General features: G+C 50.9%; 1 protein-coding gene across 1 annotated transcript in view; it reads right to left on the reverse strand.

Moving 5' to 3' along the window:
* Positions 1–24,307, reverse strand: part of LOC139247068 (excitatory amino acid transporter 1-like) — a gene marked incomplete at its 5' end in the record, with an annotated part of 45,717 nt that overhangs the window by 5,236 nt on the left and 16,174 nt on the right. The window contains 2 exons of the mRNA XM_070871484.1: positions 13,810–13,944; positions 23,172–23,366. Of these exons, the coding sequence (XP_070727585.1) occupies positions 13,810–13,944; positions 23,172–23,366 (330 nt within the window). The remainder of the gene's footprint in view (positions 1–13,809; positions 13,945–23,171; positions 23,367–24,307) is intronic.

The following is a 24,307-nucleotide window of genomic DNA, read 5'->3' on the forward strand; positions in this document are numbered from 1 at the left end:
TCCCTCAGAGTGTCATCCTGGATTTTTGTGCTGAAGTCCCTAGAGTGGACTTGAACCTACAACTTTCTGACTCAGAGGCAAGAGTGCTGCCCACTGAGCCACAGCTGACAGGCAGGAACGGGAACGTTTCTCTCTATCTACTCTGTCCAGACCCCTTGTGATTTTGAACACCTCTATCAAATCTCCTCTCAATCCTCTCTGCTCGAAGGAGAACAACCCCAGCTTCTCCAGTCTATCCACGTAACTGAAGTCCCTCATCCCTGGAACCATTCTCGTAAATCTTTTCTGCGCCCTCTCTAAGGCCTTCACATTCTTCCTAAAGTGTGGTGCCCAGAATTGGACACAATACTCCAGTTGAGGCCGAACCAGTGTTTTATACAGGTTCATCATAACTTCCTTGCTTTTGTACTCTGTACCTCTATTTATGAAGCCCAGGATCCCGTAAGCTTTTTTAACCACTTTCTCAACCTGCCCTGCCACCTTCAACGATTTGTGCTCATATACCCCCAGGTCGCTCTGTTCCTGCACCCCCGTTAAAATTACACCCTTTAGTTTATATTGCCTCTCCTCATTCGTCATACCTAAATGTATAACTTTTCTGTGTTAAATTTCCTCTGCCACATGTCCGTCCATTCCATCAGCCTGTCTATGTCTTCCTGAAGTCTATCCCTATCCTCCTCACTGTTCGCTATACTTCCAAGTTTTGTGTCATCTGCAGATTGTGAAATTGTGTCCTGTACACCCAAGTCCAAGTCATTAATATATATCCAGAAAAGCAGTGGTCCCAGTACGGACCCCTGGGAAACACCACTGTATACCTTCCTCCAGTCCGATAAACAACTGTTCAACACTACTCTCTGTTTCCTGTCACTGAGACAATCCCGATCCATACTGCCCCTGTCCGTTTTATTCCAGGGGCTTCAACTTTGCTGCAAGCCTATTATGAGGCACTTTGTCGAACGCCTTTTGGAAATCCATGTACACCACGTTAACAACATTACCCTCATCAACCCTCTTTGTTACCTCATCAAAAAAAAAATTGATCAAGTTGGTTAAACAGGATTTGCCTTTAACAGATCCGTGCTGAGCTTTCTTAATTAGAGACATTGAATATAGAAATTTACAACGCAGAAGGAGGCCATTCCGGCCCATCATGTCCCACCGGCCGATAAAGAGCCACACGGCCCTCGGTCAGCAGCCCTGAAGGTTACATATAAACCTATGAACAATGACGGAAAGGCAAAAAGCACCCAGCCCAACCAGTCCACCTCACACAACTACAACACCCCTTATACTGAAACATTCTACACTCCACCCCAACCGGAGTCATGTGATCTCCTGGGAGAGGGAAAACCAGATATAAACCCAGGCCAATTTAGGGGGAAAAAATCTGGGAAAATTCCTCTCCGACCCATCCAGACGATCGACACTAGTCCAGGAGATCACCCTGGCCGTATTCTATTCCCTGCAGCACTTACCATTATATCTGCACCGGCCAACAAAAGGTCATCCAGTTTAATCCCAATTACCAGCTCTAGGTCTGTAACCCTGCAGGTCAGTGCACTTCAAGTGCCCATCCAACCATCTCTTAAAAGTGGTGAGGGTTTCTGCATCCAGGCAGCGAGTTCCTGATCCCCACAACCCTCTGCGTAAAGAAACCCCCCCTCAAACCCCCTCTAAACCTTCCACCAACCACCTTAAAACTATGCCCCCTCGTAATAGACTCCTCCACCAATGAAAATAAACCCTTACTATCCCCACCAGGCCCTTCAATATATTGTACACCTCAATGAGGTCTGCTCTCAACCTCCTCTGTTCCAATGAGAACAAACCCAGCCTATCCAATCTGTCCTCATAACTAAGATTCTCCATTCCAGGCAGCATCCTAGTAAATCGCCTCTGCACACTCTCCAGTGCAATCACGTCCTTACTATAATACGGCAACCAGAATTAATCCACACTTGTCCAAGTGACTGTTAATTTTGTCTCGCATTATTGTTTCTAAAAGCTTCCCCACTACCGAGATTGAACTGACTTGCCTGTAGTTGCTGGGTTTATTCTTACATAGAAACATAGAAAATAGATTCAGGAGTAGGCCATTTGGCCATTCGAGCCTGCACCACCATTCAATAAGATCATGGCTGATCATTCCCTCAGTACCCCTTTCCTGCTCTTTCTCCATACCCCTTGATCCCTTTAGCCGTAAGGACCATATCTAACTCTCCCTTGAATATATCCAATGAACTGGCATCAACAACTCTCTGCGGCAGGGAATTCCACAGGTTAACAACTCTCTGAGTGAAGAAGTTTCTTCTCATCTCAGTCCTAAATGGCCTACCCCTTATCCTAAGACTGTGTCCCCTGGTTCTGGACTTCCCCATCATCGGGAACATTCTTCCTGCATCTAACATGTCCAGTCCCGTCAGAATCTTATAAGTTTCTATGAGATCCCCTCTCATCCTTCTAAACTCCAGTGTATAAAGGCCCAGTTGATCCAGTCTTTCCTCATATGTCAGTCCTGTCATCCCGGGAATCAGTCTGGTGAACCTTCGTTGCACTCCCTCAATAGCAAGAACGTCTTTCCTCAGATTAGGAGACCAAAACTGAACACAATATTCCAGGTGAGACCTCACCAAGGCCCTGTACAACTGCAGTAAGACCTCCCTGCTCCTATGCTCAAATCCTCTAGCTATGAAGGCCAACATACCATTTGCCTTCTTCACCGCCTGCTGAACCTGCATACCAACTTTCAATGACTGATGTACCATGACACCCAGGTCTCGTTGCACCTCCCCTTTTCCTAATCTGCCACCATTCAGATAATATTCTGCCTTTGTGTTTTTGCCCCCAAAGTGGATAACCTCACATTTATCCACATTATACTGCATCTGCCATGCATTTGCCCACTCACCTAACCTGTCCAAGTCACCCTGCAGCCTCTTAGCATCCTCCTCACATCTCACACCGCCACCCAGTTTAGTGTCATCTGCAAACTTGGAGATATTACACTCATTTCCTTCATCCAAATCATTGATGTATATTGTAAATAGCTGGGGTCCCAGCACTGAGCCCTGCGACCTGCCATTCTGAAAAGGACCTGTTTATCCCGACTCTCTGCTTCCTGTCTGCCAACCAGTTCTCTATCCACGTCAGTACATTACCTCCAATACCATGTGCTTTGATTTTGCACACCAATCTCCTGTGTGGGACCTTGTCAAAAATCTTTTGAAAGTCCAAATACACCACATCCCCTGGTTCTCCCTTGTCCACTCTACTAGTTACATCCTCAAAAAATTCCAGAAGATTTGTCAAGCATGATTTCCCTTTCATAAATCCATGCTGACTTGGACCGATCCTGTCACTGCTTTCCAAATACTCTGCTATTTCATCTTTAATAATTGATTCCAACATTTTCCCCGCTACTGATGTCAGGCTAACTGGTCTATAATTACCTGTTTTCTCTCTCCCTGCTTTTTTTTTAAAAGTGGGGTTACATTAGCTACCCTCCAGACCATTGGAACTGATCCAGAGTCGATAGACTATTGGAAAATGATCACCAATGCATCCACTATTTCTATGGCCACTTCCTTAAGACTATCAGGCCCCGGGGATTTATCGGCCTCCAATCCCATCAATTTCCCTAACACAATTTCCCGCTTTATAAGGATATCCTTCAGTTCCTCCTTCTCAGTAGATCCTCGGTCCCCTAGTATTTCCGGAAGGTTATTTGTGTCTTCCTTCGTGAAAACAGAACCAAAGTATTTGTTTAACTGGTCCGCCATTTCTTCTCAGTTTGGAAGATTATGGTCAGTACCTCCGCGATTTCCACCTTAACTTCCCTCAGCATCCGAGGATGCATCCCATCCGGTCCTGGAGACTTTTCGACTGTAAGTACAGCCAGCCTTCCTAGTACCGCCTTATCAATTTTTATCCCATCTAGTAGCTCACCCATCTCCTCTTTCACTGTGACTTTGGCAGCACCTTTTTCCTTGGTGAGGATGGACACAAAGTACTCATTTAGTACTCCAGCCATGCGCTCTGCCTCCACGTATAGGTCTCCTTTTTGGTCCCTAATCGGCCCATCCCTTCTCTTACTGCCCATTTACTATTTAAATGCCTATTGGGGACTTTTGGATTTTCTTTTATATTAGCTACCAATGTATTCTCATACTCTCTCTTAGCCCCATTTATTTCCTTTTTCACTTCCCCTCTGAACTTTCTATTTTAAGCATATGGGGAAGAAAGGAATCTAAGGATATGTTGAGGGGTTGGGTGAAGTTGGGGTGGGAGGAGGCTTACATAAGAAATAGGAGCAGGAGTCGGACATACGGCCCCTCGAGCCTGCTCCGTCATTTAATAAGATCATGGCTGATCCGATCATGGACTCAGCTCCACTTCCCTGCCCGCTCCCCTTAAGCCCTTATTCCCTTATCGTTTAAGAAACTGTCTTAAATATATTCAATGTCCCAGCTTCCACAGCTCTCTGAGGCAGCGAATTCCACAGATTTACAACCCTCTGAGAGAAGAAACTCCTCCTCATCTCAGTTTTAAATAGGCGGCCCCTTATTCTAAGACCATGCCCCCTAGTTCTAGTCTCCCCCATCAGTGGAAACATCCTCTCTGCATCCACCTTGTCAAGCCCCCTCATAATCTTATACATTTCGATAAGATCGCCTCTCATTCTTCTGAACCCCAATGAGTAGAGGCCCAACCTCCTCAACCTTTCCTCATAAGTCAACCCCCTCCTCTCCGGAATCAACCGAGTGAATCTTCTCTGAACTGCCTTCAAAGCAAGTATATCCTTTCGTTTAAAAGTTCTTCCAAATTGTTTAATAAGTTTAAAAGTTGGCTGAAAGTTTAAAAATTAATTAAAAGTTGGTTGGCAGTATGAGACGACGCCATGTCTCGGTCCCGGACTCGATGTCCCTTCGGCCGGGGACAGAAGCGGCCAGTGCAGAGTCCCTACATTTTAGACTCTCAACCGAAATACTTTTAAACATCTATTATTAACTTACATCTTTGACTTTTAACAACTTTTAGAAACTTTTTAAATTGGGGAAACTTTTATAATCTATTATTGATTTACATCTTAGATTTTTAACAACTCTTAGAAACTTCTTAAAATGTTTTAACAAATTTTAGAAATTCTTGAAATAAATTGGGAACCTTCATCAACTTTGAACTTTTAAAATAACTTTGGAAGTCACCTTCCTAATGCCTGCCCCCCCAGCCCAGCCTCGGGCCATCTACCATTGATGGCGCTACCCAGCGCAGAGCTTGCAGCCAACACTTCGCTGTCGGCAATCAGGCTTATCGAGCTGTGCCTGGTCTCCAGTTGCCTTCGATGCCCTTGCCACCGGACCAAGACCTTGTTCAGCTAAGCCCGTGTGGTTGCTGGTGTGCAGCGGCCACCCCATGTTAAAAGAACTCACGCACAGGCATCTTCCATTCCGTCAGTATGAAGTTCGGACAATCCCAACAGCAACAGGCCGGAACTCCGCACCGTGATAGTTGCTCGGGAACTCAGACGTTTTGACACTGACATCGCCGCCCTAAGCGAGACCCGGCGGGCAGGGGAAGGCCAGTTAAAGGAACATGGTGGAGATTACACCTTCTTCTGGAAAGGGAAACCAGAGGCAGAACGCCACCTTCAAGGAGTCGACTTTGTTGTCAAGAATGAGCTGGTCGACTGTCTCAAAGACTCCCCCTGTGGGATCAACGAACGCCTCATGGCTCTCCATATCACCCTATCTCGGAACCACTGTGCCACAGTCATCAGTGCGTAGCCCCCACACTCGATGCAACGGATGAGGCTAAAGAGGGTTTTTATTCCAACCTCGAGACATCCTTGTCCCGTGTCCCCACGGGCGACAAATTGATCCTCCTGGGTGATTTTAATGCCAGGGTTGGCAAAGACACAGCCCTCTGGGGAGGCATGATTGGCAGAGAGGGGGTAGGGAAAGCCAACTCCAGCGGTACGCTACTCCTGACAAAATGTCTAGAACATGAACTCCTCATTACCAACATGCTGTTCTGCCAGAGGGACAAATATAAGGTATCGTAGCAACACCCTCGCTCCAAACACTGGCACCTACTCGACTATGTCATCGTCCGAGCCAGGGATCACAACTATGACCGGAGCTGACGACTGCTGGAAGGACCATCACCTAATCCAATCCATCATCAACATTAACATTGCCCCAAAGCAGAGGGGACAGCAGAAGCAGTTCCGCAAAAAAGTTAATGCCGGGGCACTTAGAGACCCAGCTAAGAGAGCCCTATACAGCCAGCGCCTCACAGCCAATCTGGCGTGCCTTGATGACCCCGAGATGCTGAATCCCCACAGCGCTTGGTCTGCCCTCCAGGCCTCTATAACCAGTGCCTGTGAAGAGACACTTGGTCACTCAACCAGAAAACATCAGGACTGGTTTGATGAAAATGATAAGGAGATCGAAAATCTAATAGACCGCAAGCGCAAAGCATTTCTGAGCCTCAAGCAACAGCCCAACTCAGGAGCTGCAAAACAACATTACAGACGGCTCAAGGCTCAGGTCCAACAAAATATTCGGGACCTAAAGAACAGGTAGTGGATGGAGAAAGCACAGGAGATACAACAACTGGTCGACAGCCACGATATGCGAGGATTCTTCGCTGCAGTCAAGGCCATCTACGGTCCAAACACCCAAGGGCCCACCCTGCTCCTGGCCAAGAACGGGGAAACACTCATTAAGGACACCGAGGCTGTCAGGGCCCGATGGAAGGAGCACTTTGAAGATCTCCTCAATCAAGACTCTGCCTTTGACTCGAGTGTTCTCGACTCCATCCCGCAGCATGCGACCCGCCACACCTCAGTGAAACCCCAATGTTGCACGGGGTTGGCAAAGACATAAAACAGCTCAAGAATAACAAAGCTACGGGTGCGGATGGAATCCCTGCTGAGGTGCTAAAGTATGGCGGAGAGGCGCTGTTGGCGCGGATACATGACTTCATCTCCCTCATCTGGAGGGAGGAGAGCATGACTGGAGATCTCAGAGATGCAGTGATTGTGATCATTTTTAAAAAGGGGGACAAGTCCGACTGCAGTACTACAGGGGAATCTCCCTGCTTTCAGCCACTGGGAAAGTTGTCGCTCGAGTTCTCAATCGTCTTCTCCCTGTGGTCGAGGAGCTCCTCCCGGAATCACAAAGCAGATTTTGTCCCCTACGGGGCACAACAGACATGATCTTTGCAGCGAGACAGCTGCAGGAAAAATGCAGGGAGCAGCGCCAGCCCTTATACATGACCTTCGATCTTACAAAGGCCTTTGACACTGTCAACCGCGAGGGTCTATGGAGCGTCCTCCTCCGTTTCAGATGCCTCCAAAAGTTTGTCAACATCCTTCGCCTGCTCCACGATGACATGCAGGCCGTGATCCTGACCAACGGATCCATTACAGACCCAATCCCTGTCCGGACCGGGGTCAAACAGGGCTGCGTTATCGCTCCAACCCTCTTCTCAATCTCCCTCGCCACCATGCTCCACCTCACAGTCAACAAGCTCCCCGCTGGAGTGGAATTAAACTACAGAACCAGTGGGAACCTGTTTAACCATCGCCCTCTCCAGGCCAGGTCTAAGATCACCCCAACCTCTGACATTGAGCTGCAGTATGCGGATGACGCCTGTGTCTGTGCACATTGAGAGGCTGAACTCCAGGATATAGTCAATGTATTCACTGAGGCATATGGACGCATGGGCCTTACGCTTAACGTCCGTAAGACAAAGGTCCTCCACCAGCCTGTCATCGCCGCACAGCACTGCCCTCCAATCATCAAGACCCACGGCACGGTCCTGGACAACGTGGACCATTTCCCATACCTCGGGAGCCTCTTATCAACAAAGGCAGACATTGATGTGGAGATTCAGCATCGCCTCCAGTGCACCAGTGTAGCCTTCGGCCAGAAAAGAGGGTTTGAAGACCAGGCCCTCAAATCTACCACCAAACTCATGGTCTACAGGGCTGTAGTAATGCCCGCCCTCCTGTATGGGTCTGAGGCATGGACAATGTACAGAAGGCATCTCAAGTCATTGGAGATATATCACCAATGATGTCTCCGCAAGATCCTGCAAATATCCTAGGAGGATAGGCACACCAACATCAGTGTCCTCGACCAGGCTAACATCCCTAGTATTGAAGCACTGACTAATATGTCCTTACTACACAGTATAAATGCACACGAGGCCCATACTTGAGAGAAGATCACTCTGTGACCAGTTACCTTTATTACCAAGACCTCAAGAGACAGACGGTGGGTGGAGCTTCCCCTTTTTTACCAGAAAGTCCAGGTTAGGAGTGTCTCCCACAAGTTCGCCCCCTGTGGTCAGTGTTCTCAAGGTGTACAACTTAGGTCAGTTTATACATGGGTTACAATGCTGGTTGAATACATGACATCACCTCCCCCCCAAAGTCTTATTGGGATCACAGGTTGAGTCTCTCTGGTGGTTTACGCTCCCTTGTAGAGCGCCTGAGTTGGGGCTCCGGTTGTTGGGCGCTGGCCTGAGTGTCTGCTGTTTGCGGTGCCTCAGGCCTGTCCGGACTGCCCACAGTGACTGGGCTCTCCTCCCTTTGGTTCCGGTGTTCGGTCACCTGTGGTGGAGTGAACTCTATATCGTGTTCTTCCTCTGCTTCTTCTATAGGGTTGCTGAACCTTCTTTTAGTTTGATCCACATGTTTGCGGCAGATTTGTCCATTGGTAAGTTTAACTACCAAAACCCTATTCCACTCTTTGGCAATCACAGTGCCTGCAAGCCGTTTGGGCCCTGCAGTGTAATTAAGGACAAAAACACGGCCATTGACATCAATACATCGCGCTCTCGCATTCCTGTCATGGTAGTCACATTGTGACTGGCGCCTGCTCTCAACAGTTTCTTTCATAGTAGGGTGTATAAGGGATAACCTGGCTTTGAGCGTCCTTTTCATTAGAGCTCTGCGGGTGGAACCCCTGTGAGCGAGTGTGGTCGGGATCTATTGGCCAACAGGAGGCGTGATAAGCGGCTTTGTAGGGAACCCCCTTGGAATCTGAGCATCCCCTGTTTGATTATCTGCACTGCTCGTTCTGCCTGGCCGTTTGAGGCCGGCTTGAACGGTGCCGTTCTGACATGGTTAATTCCATTGCCTGCCATGAAGTCCTGGAATTCAGTGCTTGTGAAGCACGGGCCATTGTCGCTGACCAAGATGTCCGGTAGACCGTGGGCGGCGAACATTGCCCGTAGACTTTCTACCGTGGCAGAGGATGTGCTTGAATTTAAAATGTCACACTCGATCCATTTGGAGTACGCGTCTACTACAACCAAAAACATTTTTCCCATGAAAGGACCTGCGTAGTCCACATGGATGCGTGACCATGGCTTGGCGGGCCAGGACCAGGGGCTAAGGGGGGCTTCCCTGGGAGCATTGCCCAGCTGGGCACACGTGTTGCACCTGCGAACACAAAGTTCCAGGTCTGCATCTATCCCTGGCCACCAAACATCTGACCTGGCAATTGCCTTCATCATGACAATGCCCGGGTGCTCATTGTGAAGTTCTCTGATAAACACCTCTCTTCCCATCTGGGGCATGACTACTCAGTTTCCCCACAGTCGACAATCGGCCTGAATCGAGAGTTCATCCTTGCGCCTGTGAAACGGTTTAAATTCCTCAGGTATCATGCCCCATACGTGGCTGCCCAGTCCCCATTCAGGACACATTTCTTGACTAGAGACAATAGCGGGTCTCTATTTGTTCAGATTTTAATCTGACGGGCTGTCACTGGTGAGCCTTCGCTTTCGAAAGCTTCAACAGCCATGACCATCTCAGCACCATGCTCGGTAGCCCCCTCAGTGGTGGCTAGTGGGAGCCTGCTGAGTGCATCGGCGCAGTTTTCAGTGCCCGGTCTGTGCCGAATTGTGTAATCATAGGCGGCTAACGTGAGTGCCCACCTCTGTATGCGGGCCGATGCGTTTGCATTTATGGCCTTGTTGTCGGCTAAAAGGGACGTTAGGGGTTTGTGATCTGTCTCCAGCTCAAATTTCCTGCCAAACAGGTACTGGTGCATTTTTTTTACCGCATATATACATGCTAGCGCTTCCTTTTCTACCATCCCGTAGCCCCTTTCTGCCCAGGACAGACTTCTGGAGGCATAAGCTACCAGCTGTAACTGACCCTTGGCATTGACATGCTGCAACACACACCCGACCCCATAGGACGACGCACCCGTTAAAACTAGTTTCTTACACTGGTCATATAACGTTAATAGTTTGTTGGAGCATAACAAATGGTGTGCTCTATCAAAATCCCTTCCCTGGCTGTCCCCCGAGACCCAATCGTGACCTTTGCGTAGGAGCACGTGTAGCGGCTCTAGCAGCGTGCTCAATTTGGGAAGAAAATTACCAAAATAGTTCAGGAGCCCCAGGAATGAACGCAGCTCCGTCGTGTTACGGGGTCTGGGTGCTCTCTGGATTGCTTCCGTTTTGGACGCAGTAGGGCTGATCCCATCTGCTGCTACCCTCCTCCCCAGGAATTCTACATCTGGAGCTAGGAAGACACACTTCGCCTTTTTCAGTCGCAGACCTACCCGGTCCAGTCTGCGTAGCACCTCCTCCAGGTTGTGGAGGTGTTCTTCAGTATCGCGACCCATGATGAGGATGTCGTCCTGAAAAACCACCGTCCCTGGAATCGACTTGAGGAGGCTTTCCATATTTCGCTGAAAGATCGTGGCGGCCGAACGAATCCCGAAATGACATCTGTTGTACTCAAACAACCCCTTGTGTGTCGTGATGGTGGTCAGCTTCTTCGACTCACTCGCCAGCTCCTGGGTCATGTAAGCTGAGGTCAGGTCCAATTTTGAAAAAGGTTTGCCACCGGATAGCGTCGCAAGTATGTCCTCTGCTCTCGGTAGCGGGTACTGGTCTTGGAGTGACGCCCGATTGATGGTGGCCTTGTAATCGCCACATATCCTGACCGACCCATCCGCCTTGAGCACCGGCACAATCGGGCTCACCCAGTCACTGAATTCGACTGGCGAGATGATGCCTTCCCTCAGCAGGCGGTCCAATTCGCCTTCTATCTTTTCCCGCATCATGTACGGCACCGCTCTGGCCTTGTGGTGTACTGGTCTGGCGTCCGGGTTTAAGTGAATTACTACATTGGTCCCCATGGCGGGTTGAAATAATGAGTCAAATTTATCCAGGACCTGTGAGCATGATACTCGCTCCACAGAGGAAATTGCATTGACATCGTCCCATTTCCAGTTCATGACAGCAAGCCAACTCCTCCCCAGTAGTGCGGGACCGTCCCCCGGGACAATCCAGAGTGGCAACTTGTTCTCCGAATCTTTGTGGGTCACGACTACCGTGGCGCTGCCTAGCACCGGAATGATCTCCTTTGTGTCAGTCCGTAGCAGTGCGTCAATCGGCAATAATTTTGGCCTCCTGGCCTTGGACACCCACAACCTTTTGAACTGTTTGATACTCATCAGGGACTGGCTGGCCCCCGTGTCCAGTTCCATTAATACTGGGATGCCACTGAGGAGCACTTTCATCATTATCGGTGGCATCCTGGTGTATGAACTGTATACGTGCTCCACATGAACTCGCTGAACTTCAGCTTCCAGCGATTTTCCCCAGTATTCATTTGGCCTTGTAGGGCTTACATCGGGCCCGTCCCCCTCGTACATCAACCTGGCTGCAGGCTTCCTGCACATACGCGCCAAGTGACTGCTGACATTGCAGTTTCTGCAGGTATATTGCTGATACCTGCAAGCTCTGGCTGGGTATTTGCCTCCACACCTCCAGCATGAGCTAGAGGCCCCATTGTTGGAAACAAAAGGTCTATTACCAGTCAATCGTCTCTGACTGTCTCTGTAACTGTCCTTAAACGCACCATTAACAGGGTGTTTATGGCCCCATTACTGGCCGCATTGTCCATTGCGATGGCATGAATCGCCGTTCAGCTAGCCATTGAATTACCCCTTTGGGTTCGACTACATGCTGGGGCATGTCCGATTGCCCTTGTCTGCCTAGAGAACTGTGTGCCACGTTAACAATGTTGACTCTCTGGTCGTTTGCCGCATTTGAGCCAAGATTTTTGCCATAAATCATTCTGGTCTCTTCCTCCCCTGAGATAAATGTCTGGGCTATCAGAGCCGCCGCTTCCAAGGTCAAGTCTTTGGTCCTAATCAGTTTCCTGAAAATCTCAGCGTGCCTGATGCCTTCAATAAAAAAGCCTTGCAGCATCTCCGCTCTGCATGCATCGGAACTTACATAGGCTCGCCAGTCGCCGGAGATCTGCCACGAAGTCTGGAACGCTTTGCCCTTCTCGCCGCCGGTGTGTGTAAAACCGGTGTCTCGCCATGTGCATGCTGCTCGCCGGTTTAAGGTGTTCTCCGATCAACTTACTGAGCTCTTCGAACGTCTTGTCCACCGGCTTCTCTGTCACTAGAAGGTCCTTCATCAGGGAGTACGTTCTGGAGATGAGCCCTGCGTTTGTCGGCCGAATCCTGTCCCAACCATTCCTTACTGACAAAGCTTTGCTGTAGTCTCTCAATAAAGTCATCCCAACCATCACCAACACAGTACCTCTCTTCTGTGCTGCTAGTGGCCAAGCTCGCGTGGTTTATATCGCAGTTTCTCATCGCCAATAATATGTCCTTACATGCACACGAGGCCCATACTTGAGAGAAGATCACTCTGTGACCAGTTACCTTTATTACCAAGATGTCAAGAGACAGACGGTGGGTGGAGCTTCCCCTTTTATACCGGAAAGTCCAGGTTAGGAGTGTCTCCCACAAGTTCGCCCCCTGTGGTCAGTGTTCTCACGGTGTACAACTTAGGTCAGCTTATACATGGCTTACAATGACAGTTGAATACATGACACTGACTACACTCGATCAGCTTCGCTGGGCAGGCCACATTGTACGCATGCCAGATACGAGACTCCCTAAGCAAATGCTTTATGCTAAATGAGCCAAAGGAGGACAGCGGAAAGGACACCCTCAAAGCCTCGCTGGTAAAGTGTGACATCACCACTGACACCTGGGAGCCCCTGGCCGCAGACCGTCCGAGGTGGAGAAAGCCCATCCGGGAGGGCGGGGGGTTGAGCTATTCGAGTCTCGACGCAAAGAGCGTGAAGAGGCAGTGGAAGGAGCGCGCGGCAAACCAGCCCCACAGACCTTCCCTTGACGAATGTCTGTCCCACCTGTAACAGGGTCTGTGGCTCTCGTATCGGACTGTTCAGCCACCAGAGAACTGACTTTGGAAGTGGAAGCAAGTCCTCCTCGATCCCGAGGGACTGTCTATGATGATGATGATCCTTTCGTAAATATGGAAACCAAACCTGCACGCAGTACTCCAGGTGTGGCCTCACCAATACCCTGTATAACTGTAGCAAGACTTCCCTGCTTTTATACTCCATCCCCTTTACAATAAAGGCCAGGATACCATTGGCCTTCCTGATCACTTGCTGTACCTGCACACTAACCTTTTGTGTTTCATGCACAAGTACCCCCAGGTCCCGCTGTACTGCGGCACTTTGCAATCTTTCTCCATTTAAATAATAACCTGCTCTTTGATTTTTTTCTGCCAAAGTGCATAACCTCACACTTTCCAACATTATACTCCATCTGACAGATTTTTGCCCACTCACTTAGCCTGTCTATGTCCTTTTGCAGATTTTTTGTGTCTTCCTCACACATTGCTTTTCTTCCCATCTTTGTGTGGAGCATAAACTCTGAGATAGACATGTTGGGCCGAATGGCTTGTTCCCGTTCTGTGAACACTTTATAAAGATATACATACAGGAACCAATCCACGGCGATGATCAGAGTGATGTCGTCCGTCGGAAGCCCCACTGATGTCAACACGATCACCATGGTAACCAGGCCTGCCTGTGGAATGCCTGCAGCACCGATACTGGCCGCTGTAGCAGTGATACTGGTTTTAAGACAAAAAACAGAGGCATTAAACAATTTGACCAGAATAATTCACCGCAAATCTAAAAGCATTGTAAGATGGAATGGAGAAGTCAGTCAGTTGGGGAAGGGGTGGGATTACCAAAGACCCAGGATGTAGGAGTGTCATTGACACACAAGGCTCCTTTTCAAAACTGTCTGACACGAGCTGATCCCACCTGAACCGTTCAGAGCGAGGTGAGGGTTTTAGAGCAACAGGAATATTTAATAGAACCATAGAAGGCCCCAGCACAGGACGCCAGCTTTCTGTTAAAGCAATTCCAAACTAATCCCACTGCCCCATAACACTATCAATCCCAACAATCCCACTGCCCCACTCTCTCCCCATAGCCCTGTATCAATCCCAACAATCCCACTGCCCCACTCTCTCCCCATATCCCTGTACCAATCCCCAAACTAATCCCACTGCCCCACTCTCCTGATAACACTGTATCAATCCCAACAACCCCACTGCCCCGCTCTCTCCCCATAGCCCTGTATCAAACCCAAACTAATCCCACTGCCCCACTCTCTCCCCATAGCCCTGTATCAAACCCAAACTAATCCCACTGCCCCATAACACTGTATCAATCCCAACAATCCCACTGCCCCACTCTCTCCCCATAGCCCTGCACCAATCCCAAACTAATCCCACTGCCCCGCTCTCTCCCCATAGCCCTGTATCAATCCCAAACTAATCCCACTGCCCCACTCTCTCCCCATAGCCCTGTATCAATCCCCAAACTAATCCCACTGCCCCACTCTCCTGATAACACTGTATCAATCCCAACAACCCCACTGCCCCGCTCTCTCCCCATAGCCCTGTATCAAACCCAAACTAATCCCACTGCCCCACTCTCTCCCCATAGCCCTGTATCAAACCCAAACTAATCCCACTGCCCCATAACACTGTATCAATCCCAACAATCCCACTGCCCCACTCTCTCCCCATAGCCTTGTACCAATCCCAAACTAATCCCACTGCCCCACTCTCTCCCCATAGCCCTGTATCAATCCCAGACTAATCCCACTGCCCTGCTCTCTATATCCAGCCCCAACCACACTGCCCTGATTTACACCCCGCCTGATTGCATTAATGTCAATATTAAAAAATCAGATGCGTTGTAAAATGTGCTATCTCCCCAAGACCAATTTCTCCTCAGTTGAGATTGGGTTTTGCCATTTTAAATGTTGGCTTAAGCAGCTTCAAAGTGAAATGCAGCCATATCAACACCATGGCAACCACAGCAGTGACCAATCGGGGTTCACGTGTGATGAGTATATCACCTCCTAACCCCTCAAAGTCTGTCAGCCATTTAGTAAAGGCTCAGGGCAGGAGTGTGATGGAATTCTCACCAGTCACTTGGTGCAGCCACAACAGATGAGAATTTCGACACAATCCAACACAGAGAATTTGGTGTCCCTGCTCCTTCCACCATTGCTGTACCCTGACTACAGGGAGGCTTTGAGGGTGTCCTTGTAACGTTTCCTCTGCCCACCTTTGGCTCGTTTGCCGTGAAGGAGTTCCGAATAGAGCGCTTGCTTTGGGAGTCTCATGTCGGGCATGTGGACAATGTGGCCTGCCCAGCGGAGCTGGTCGATTGTGGTCAGTGCTTCGATGCTGGGGATGTTGGCCTGGGCTGTCACAGCAGCTCGCACTAGGGGATCGCCACTATACTCGGTTGATTCAAATTACACGTTGGAAAACCCGAAGATCTTTGTGGGAATGCCTTCGCTTGGCTGCTGACTGCAAATTCCGGGCCAATAACCTCGTCCTTCCAACGAGCTGCTGATTGTGGAAGGGCTGATTTTGTCGTCTCGGTTGTTTCCTTCGGCAGAACTTGTTATTAATGAATTGAAAAACGGGACTGTCTTTTATTGTCTAAACTGACCATTGCTTTAATTCTGGGGAGGGGCACCAGTAAATGGGGGATATGGGGGGGCACCAGTAAATGGGGGATAGAGAGGGGCACCAGTAAATGGGAGATAGGGAGGGGCACCAGTAAATGGGGGATAGAGAGGGGCACCAGTAAATGGGGGATAGGGGAGGCACCAGTAAATGGGGGATAGGGGGGGCACCAGTAAATGGGGGATAGAGAGGGGCACCAGTAAATGGGAGATAGGGAGGGGCACCAGTAAATGGGGGATAGAGAGGGGCACCAGTAAATGGGGGATAGGGGAGGCACCAGTAAATGGGGGATAGGGGGGGGCACCAGTAAATGGGAGATAGGGAGGGGCACCAGTAAATGGGAGATAGGGAGGGGCACCAGTAAATGGGGGATAGAGAGGGGCACCAGTAAATGGGGGATAGGGGAGGCACCAGTAAATGGGGGATAGGGGGGGGCACCAGTAAATGGGAGATAGGGAGGGGCACCAGTAAATGGGGGATAGGGGAGGCACCAGTAAATGGGGGATAGGGGGGGCACCAGTAAATGGGGGGATAGGGAGGGGCACCAGTAAATGGGAGATAGGGAGGGGCACCAGTAAATGGGGGGATAGGGAGGGGCACCAGTAAATGGGGGATAGGGGAGGCACCAGTAAATGGGAGATAGGGAGGGGCACCAGTAAATGGGAGATAGGGAGGGGCCCCAGTAAATGGGGGGATAGGGAGGGGCACCAGTAAATGGGAGATAGGGAGGGGCCCCAGTAAATGGGGGGATAGGGAGGGGCACCAGTAAATGGGGGATAGGGGAGGCACCAGTAAATGGCAGATAGGGAGGGGCACCAGTAAATGGGGGGATAGGGAGGGGCACCAGTAAATGGGAGATAGAGAGGGGCACCAGTAAATGGGGGGATAGGCGAGGCACCAGTAAATGGGAGATAAGGGAGGGGCACCAATAAATGGGAGATAGGGAGGGGCACCAGTAAATGGGGGGATAGGGAGGGGCACCAATAAATGGGAGATAGAGAGGGGCACCAGTAAATGGGGGGATAGGGAGGGGCACCAGTAAATGGGAGATAGAGAGGGGCATCAGTAAATGGGGGGATAGGGAGGGGCACCAGTAAATGGGAGATACAGAGGGGCACCAGTAAATGGGGGATAGGGAGGGGCACCAGTAAATGGGGGATGGGGGGGCACCAGTAAATGGGGGATAGGGAGGGGCACCAGTAAATGGGGGGATAGGGGAGGCACCAGTAAATGGGAGATATGGAGGGGCACCAGTAAATGGGAGATATGGAGGGGCACCAGTAAATGGGGGATAGGGAGGGGCACCAGTAAATGGGGGATAGGGAGGGGCACCAGTAAATGGGGGATAGGGAGGGGCACCAGTAAATGGGGGATAGGGAGGGGCACCAGTAAATGGGAGATAGGGAGGGGCACCAGTAAATGGGGGATAGGGAGGGGCACCAGTAAATGGGGGGATAGGGGAGGCACCAGTAAATGGGAGATATGGAGGGGCACCAGTAAATGGGGGATAGGGGAGGCACCAGTAAATGGGAGATAGGGAGGGGCACCAGTAAATGGGAGATAGGGAGGGGCACCAGTAAATAGGGGATAGGGGAGGCACCAGTAAATGGGAGATAGGGAGGGGCACCAGTAAATGGGAGATAGGGAGGGGCATCAGTAAATGGGGGCGAGGGGAGGGGCACCAGTAAATGGTGGATAGGGAGGGGCACCAGTAAATGGGGGGGATAGGGGAGGGGCACCAGTAAATGGGGGGGGATAGTGAGGGGCACCAGTAAATGGGGGGGGGGATAGGGGAGGGGCACTAGTAAATGGGGGGGGATAGAGAGGGGCACCAGTAAATGGGGGGGGGGATAGAGAGGGGCACCAGTAAATGGGGGGGATAGGGGTGGGGCACTAGTAAATGGGGGGGGGATAGAGAGGGGCACCAGTAAATGGGGGGGGATAGAGAGGGGCACCAGTAAATGGGGGGGGATAGAAACATAGAAACATAGAAAATAGGTGCAGGAGTAGGCCATTCGGCCCTTCTAGCCTGCACCGCCATTCAATGAGTTCATAGCTGAACATGCAACTTCAGTACCCCCTTCCTGCTTTCTCACCATACCCCTTGATCCCCCTAGTAGTAAGGACCTCATCGAACTCCTTTTTGAATATATTTAGTGAATTGGCCTCAACAACTTCCTGTGTAGAGAATTCCACAGGTTCACCACTCTCTGGGTGAAGAAGTTCCTCCGCATCTAGGTCCTAAATGGCTTACCCCTTATCCTTAGACTGTGACCTCTGGTTCTGGACTTCCCCAACATTGGGAACATTCTTCCTGCATCTAACCTGTCTAACCCCGTCAGAATTTTAAATGTTTCTATGAGGTCCCCTCTCATTCTTCTGAACTCCAGTGAATACAAGCCCAGTTGATCCAGTCTTTCTTGATAGGTCAGTCCCGCCATCCCGGGAATCAGTCTGGTGAACCTTCGCTGCACTCCCTCAATAGCAAGAATGACCTTCCTCAGGTTAGGAGACCAAAACTGTACACAATACTCCAGGTGTGGCCTCACCAAGGCCCTGTACAACTGTAGCAACACCTCCCTGCCCCTGTACTCAAATCCCCTTGCTATGAAGGCCAACATACCATTTGCTTTCTTAACCGCCTGCTGTACCTGCATGCCAACCTTCAATGACTGATGTACCATGACACCCAGGTCTCGTTGCACCTTCCCTTTTCCTAATCTGTCACCATTCAGATAATAGTCTGTCTCTCTGTTTTTACCACCAAAGTGGATAACTTCACATTTATCCACATTATACTTCATCTGCCATGCATTTGCCCACTCACCTAACCTATCCAAGTCGCTCTGCAGCCTCATAGCATCCTCCTCGCAGCTCACACTGCCACCCAACTTAGTGTCATCCGCAAATTTGGAGATACTACATTTAATCCCCTCATCTAAATCATTAATGTACAGTGTAAACAGCTGGGGCCCCAGCACAGAACCTTGCGGTGCCCCACTAGTCACTGTCTGCCATTCTGAAAAGTACCCATTTACTCCTACTCTTTGCTTCCTGTCTGACAACCAGTTCTCAATCCATGTCAGCACACTACCCCCAATCCCATGTGCTCTAACTTTGCACATCAATCTCTTGTGTGGGACCTTGTCGAAAGCCTTCTGAAAGTCCAAATATACCACATCAACTGGTTCTCCCTTGTCCACTCTACTGGAAACATCCTCAAAAAATTCCAGAAGATTTGTCAAGCATGATTTCCCTTTCACAAATCCATGCTGACTTGGACCTATCATGTCACCTCTTTCCAAATGCACTGCTATGACATCCTTAATAATTGATTCCATCATTTTACCCACTACCGATGTCAGGCTGACCGGTCTATAATTTCCTGTTTTCTCTCTCCCTCCTTTTTTAAAAAGTGGGGTTACATTGGCTACCCTCCACTCCATAGGAACTGATCCAGAGTCAATGGAATATTGGAAAATGACTGTCAATGCATCCACTATTTCCAAGGCCACCTCCTTAAGTACTCTGGGATTCAGACTATCAGGCCCTGGGGATTTATCGGCCTTCAATCCCATCAATTTCCCCAACACAATTTCCCGGCTAATAAGGATTTCCCTCAGTCCCTCAGATAGGGGAGGGGCACTAGTAAATGGGGGGGGGGATAGAGAGGGGCACCAGTAAATGGGGGGGGGGATAGGGGAGGGGCACCAGTAAATGGGGGGGGGATAGGGGATGGGCACCAGTAAGTGGGGGAGGAGATAGAGAGGGGCACCAGTAAATGGGGGGGGATAGAGAGGGGCACCAGTAAATGGGGGGGGGGGTAGGGGAGGGGCACCAGTAAATGGGGGGGGGGGGATAGGGGAGGGGCACCAGTAAATGGGGGGGGGGTAGAGAGGGGCACCAGTAAATGGGGGGGGATAGGGGAGGGGCACTAGTAAATGGGGGGGGGATAGAGAGGGGCACCAGTAAATGGGGGGGGGATAGAGAGGGGCACCAGTAAATGGGAGGGGATAGAGAGGGGCACCAGTAAATGGGGGGGGGTAGGGGAGGGGCACCAGTAAATGAGGGGTGGATAGAGAGGGGCACCAGTAAATGGGGGGGGGATAGAGAAGGGCACCAGTAAATGGGGGGGGATAGAGAGGGACACCAGTAAATAGGGGGGGGATAGAGAGGGACACCAGTAAATGGGGGGGGATAGAGAGGGACACCAGTAAATAGGGGGGGGATAGAGAGGGACACCAGTAAATGGGGGGGGATAGAGAGGGACACCAGTAAATGGGGGGGGATAGAGAGGGGTACCAGTAAATGGGGGGGGTAGGGGAGGGACACCAGTAAATGGGGGGGGGATAGAGAGGGGCACCAGTAAATGGGGGGGGGATAGAGAAGGGCACCAGTAAATGGGGGGGGATAGAGAGGGACACCAGTAAATAGGGGGGGGATAGAGAGGGACACCAGTAAATGGGGGGGGATAGAGAGGGACACCAGTAAATGGGGGGGGATAGAGAGGGGCACCAGTAAATGGGGGGGATAGAGAGGGACACCAGTAAATGGGGGGGGGGATAGAGAGGGGTACCAGTAAATGGGGGGGATAGAGAGGGGCACCAGTAAATGGGGGGGGTAGGGGAGGGACACCAGTAAATGGGGGGGGGATCGAGAGGGGCACCAGTAAATGGGGGGGGTAGGGGAGGGACACCAGTAAATGGGGGGGGGGGATAGAGAGGGGTACCAGTAAATGGGGGGGGGTATAGAGAGGGGCACCAGTAAATGGGGGGGGGGATAGAGGGGCACCAGTAAATGGGGGGGAGGATAGAGAGGGGCACCAGTAAATGGGGGGGGATAGAGAGGGGCACCAGTAAATGGGGGGGGGATAGAGAGGGGCACCAGTAAATGGGGGGGGGATAGAGAGGGGCACCAGTAAATGGGGGGGGATAGAGAGGGGTACCAGTAAATGGGGGGGGGGATAGAGAGGGACACCAGTAAATGGGGGGTGGATAGAGAGGGACACCAGTAAATGGGGGGGGGATAGAGAGGGACACCAGTAAATGGGGGGGGGATAGAGAGGGGCACCAGTAAATGGGGGGTGGATAGAGAGGGGCACCAGTAAATGGGGGGGGTATAGAGAGGGGCACCAGTAAATGGGGGGGGATAGAGAGGGACACCAGTAAATGGGGGGGGATAGAGAGGGGCACCAGTAAATGGGGGGGGATAGAGAGGGGCACCAGTAAATGGGGGGGGATAGAGAGGGGCACCAGTAAATGGGGGGGGGTATAGAGAGGGGCACCAGTAAATGGGGGGTGGATAGAGAGGGACACCAGTAAATGGGGGGGGATAGAGAGGGGCACCAGTAAATGGGGGGGGGTATAGAGAGGGGCACCAGTAAATGGGGGGTGGATAGAGAGGGACACCAGTAAATGGGGGGGGATAGAGAGGGGCACCAGTAAATGGGGGGGGATAGAGAGGGGCACCAGTAAATGGGGGGGGGTATAGAGAGGGGCACCAGTAAATGGGGGGGGGATAGAGAGTGGCACCAGTAAATAGGGGGGGATAGAGAGGGGCACGTAAATGGGGGGGGGAATAGAGAGGGGCACCAGTAAATGGGGGGGAGGATAGAGAGGGGCACCAGTAAATGGGGGGGAGGATAGAGAGGGGCACCAGTAAATGGGGGGGGATAGAGAGGGGCACGTAAATGGGGGGGGGAATAGAGAGGGGCACCAGTAAATGGGGTGGATAGAGAGGGACACCAGTAAATGGGGGGGGATAGAGAGGGGCACCAGTAAATGGGGGGGGGATAGAGAGGGACACCAGTAAATGGGGGGTGGATAGAGAGGGACACCAGTAAATGGGGGGGGGATAGAGAGGGGCACCAGTAAATGGGGGGGGATAGAGAGGGGCACCAGTAAATGGGGGGGTAGAGAGGGGTACCAGTAAATGGGGGGGGGATAGAGAGGGGCACCAGTAAATGGGGGGGGGGATCGAGAGGGACACCAGTAAATGGGGGGGTAGAGAGGGGTACCAGTAAATGGGGGGGGGATAGAGAGGGGTACCAGTAAATGGGGGGGGGATAGAGAGGGGTACCAGTAAATGGGGGGGGATAGAGAGGGGCACCAGTAAATGGGGCCAAGCATCGAGGTTGGGACCTGCGGCCAGCGACAAGTTGGAGACATTAGGCCGGTATATGTGCGGTAACCAATCACCAAAGCATGAGCGGCTGGAGAGCGCGGGAAAATTGCAGCAGAGCCTGTGCATGGAGAGCAGCGAGCTGGAGCCGAGGGGAGGAGGAGAGGGCCGGGATACAGGTCAATTCCTATGGTTAAATACGCAAACTGAAAAACAGGGAGAGGACCTGAGGAAGGAACATGTGTGTGTGTGTTAGGTCCATGCAGCAGAGCCTGATCTCCTTGCCATTGGACCAAGACCTCACTCCTACAAGCCCGTGTAGTGGCTGGCATGCAACGGCCACCACACGTTAATAGAATTCACGCACAGGCATCTTCCACCCTTTCAAATGAAGTTCGGGATCTGGCCCACATTGGTGTTATCAGTCACCTGAGAACTGATTTTAGTGTGGAAGCACGTCATCCCCGACTCCGGAATGCTACCGTTGGTGTGTCTGTCCTCCCAGAGGATTGGTAGGATCTTGCAGAGACATCGTTGGTGGTATTTCTCAAAGCCTCCCTGATAAAGTGCAACATCCCCACCGACACCTGGGAGTCCCTGGCCAAAGACCGCCCTAAGTGGAGGAAGTGCATCCGGGAGGGCGCTGAGCACCTCGAGTCTCATCGCCGAGAGCATGCAGAAACCAAGCGCAGGCAGTGGAAGGAGCGTGCGGTAAACCAGTCCCACCCTCCCCTTCCCTCAACCACTGTCTGTCCCACCTGTGATTCTCGTATTGGACTGTTCAGTCATCTAAGGACTCATTTTTAGAGTGGAAGCAAGTCTTCCTCGATCCATAGGGACTGCCTGTGATGATGATATGACACTGACAACAATCTACAGGACACACGGCAGCAACTCATCGTGGTCAGTGCCACAGCCCCTCTCACAGCTGCAACCTCTACTATCCAACGTTAGCTTCCTCGACCAGGCCAACATCCCAGGAGCAGCATTGTCATGGGAACACCATCATCTCCAAGTTCCCCTCCCCTCCGGACATCATCCTGACTGAGTCAATCATAGAATGATACAGCACAGAAGGCCATTTGGCCCATCGTGCCTGTGCCGGCTCTGTGAAAATTATCCAATTAATCAACGTCCTGGAATTCTGGGGCTGAGTAACTCTGAGTAAAAGTCCCCCTTACCTGATGGTGAGGATTTGTCCAAAGTTGAGGTCAAAGTTGTTGACCTGTGCGATGAAGATAGCGGCAAGTGCCTCGTAGAGTGCGGTGCCATCCATGTTAATTGTGGCACCAACCGGCAACACAAATCTGGTGATTCGTTTATCCAGGCCGATCTTGTCCTCCAGGCAACGGAACGTGATGGGCAAGGTGGCAGAGCTGGAAGGGAAATGGGCGTTTAGTGTCAGTCTAACAACACAGGGCATCACAACAGTGCTGTTACAGGCTAGGGCAATGGGCGGATAGTGTCAGTCTAACAACACAGGGCATCACAACAGTGCTGTTACAGGCTAGGGCAATGGGCGGATAGTGTCAGTCTAACAACACAGGGCATCACAACAGTGCTGTTACAGGCTAGGGTAATGGGCGGATAGTGTCAGTCTAACAACACAGGGCATCACAACAGTGCTGTTACAGGCTAGGGTAATGGGCGGATAGTGTCAGTCTAACAACACAGGGCATCACAACAGTGCTGTTACAGGCTAGGGTAATGGGCGGATAGTGTCAGTCTAACAACACAGGGCATCACAACAGTGCTGTTACAGGCTCGGGCAAAGAGCGTTTAGTGTCAGTCTAACAACACAGGGCATCACAACAGTGCTGTTACAGGCTAGGGTAATGGGCGGTTAGTGTCAGTCTAACAACATAGGGAGTCATAACAGCCTGTTAAGGATGTCATAGCAGCGCATTTGGAAAGAGGTGACATGATAGGTCCAAGTCAGCATGGATTTGTGAAAGGGAAATCAAGCTTGACAAATCTTCTGGAATTTTTTGAGGATGTTTCCAGTAGAGTGGACAAGGGAGAAACAGTTGATGTGGTATATTTGGACTTTCAGAAGGCTTTCGACAAGGTCCCACACAAGAGATTAATGTGCAAAGTTAAAGCACATGGGATTGGGGGTAGTGTGCTGATGTGGATTGAGAACTGGTTGGCATACAGGAAGCAAAGAGTAGGAATAAATGGGTACTTTTCAGAATGGCAGGCAATGACTAGTGGGGTACCGCAATGTTCTGTGCTGGGGCCCCAGCTGTTTACACTGTACATTAATGATTTAGACGAGGGGATTAAATGTAGTATCTCCAAATTTGCGGATGACACT

Source organism: Pristiophorus japonicus, unplaced genomic scaffold, assembly GCF_044704955.1.
Source record: "Pristiophorus japonicus isolate sPriJap1 unplaced genomic scaffold, sPriJap1.hap1 HAP1_SCAFFOLD_253, whole genome shotgun sequence".
In the NCBI taxonomy this organism is placed as follows: domain Eukaryota; kingdom Metazoa; phylum Chordata; class Chondrichthyes; family Pristiophoridae; genus Pristiophorus; species Pristiophorus japonicus.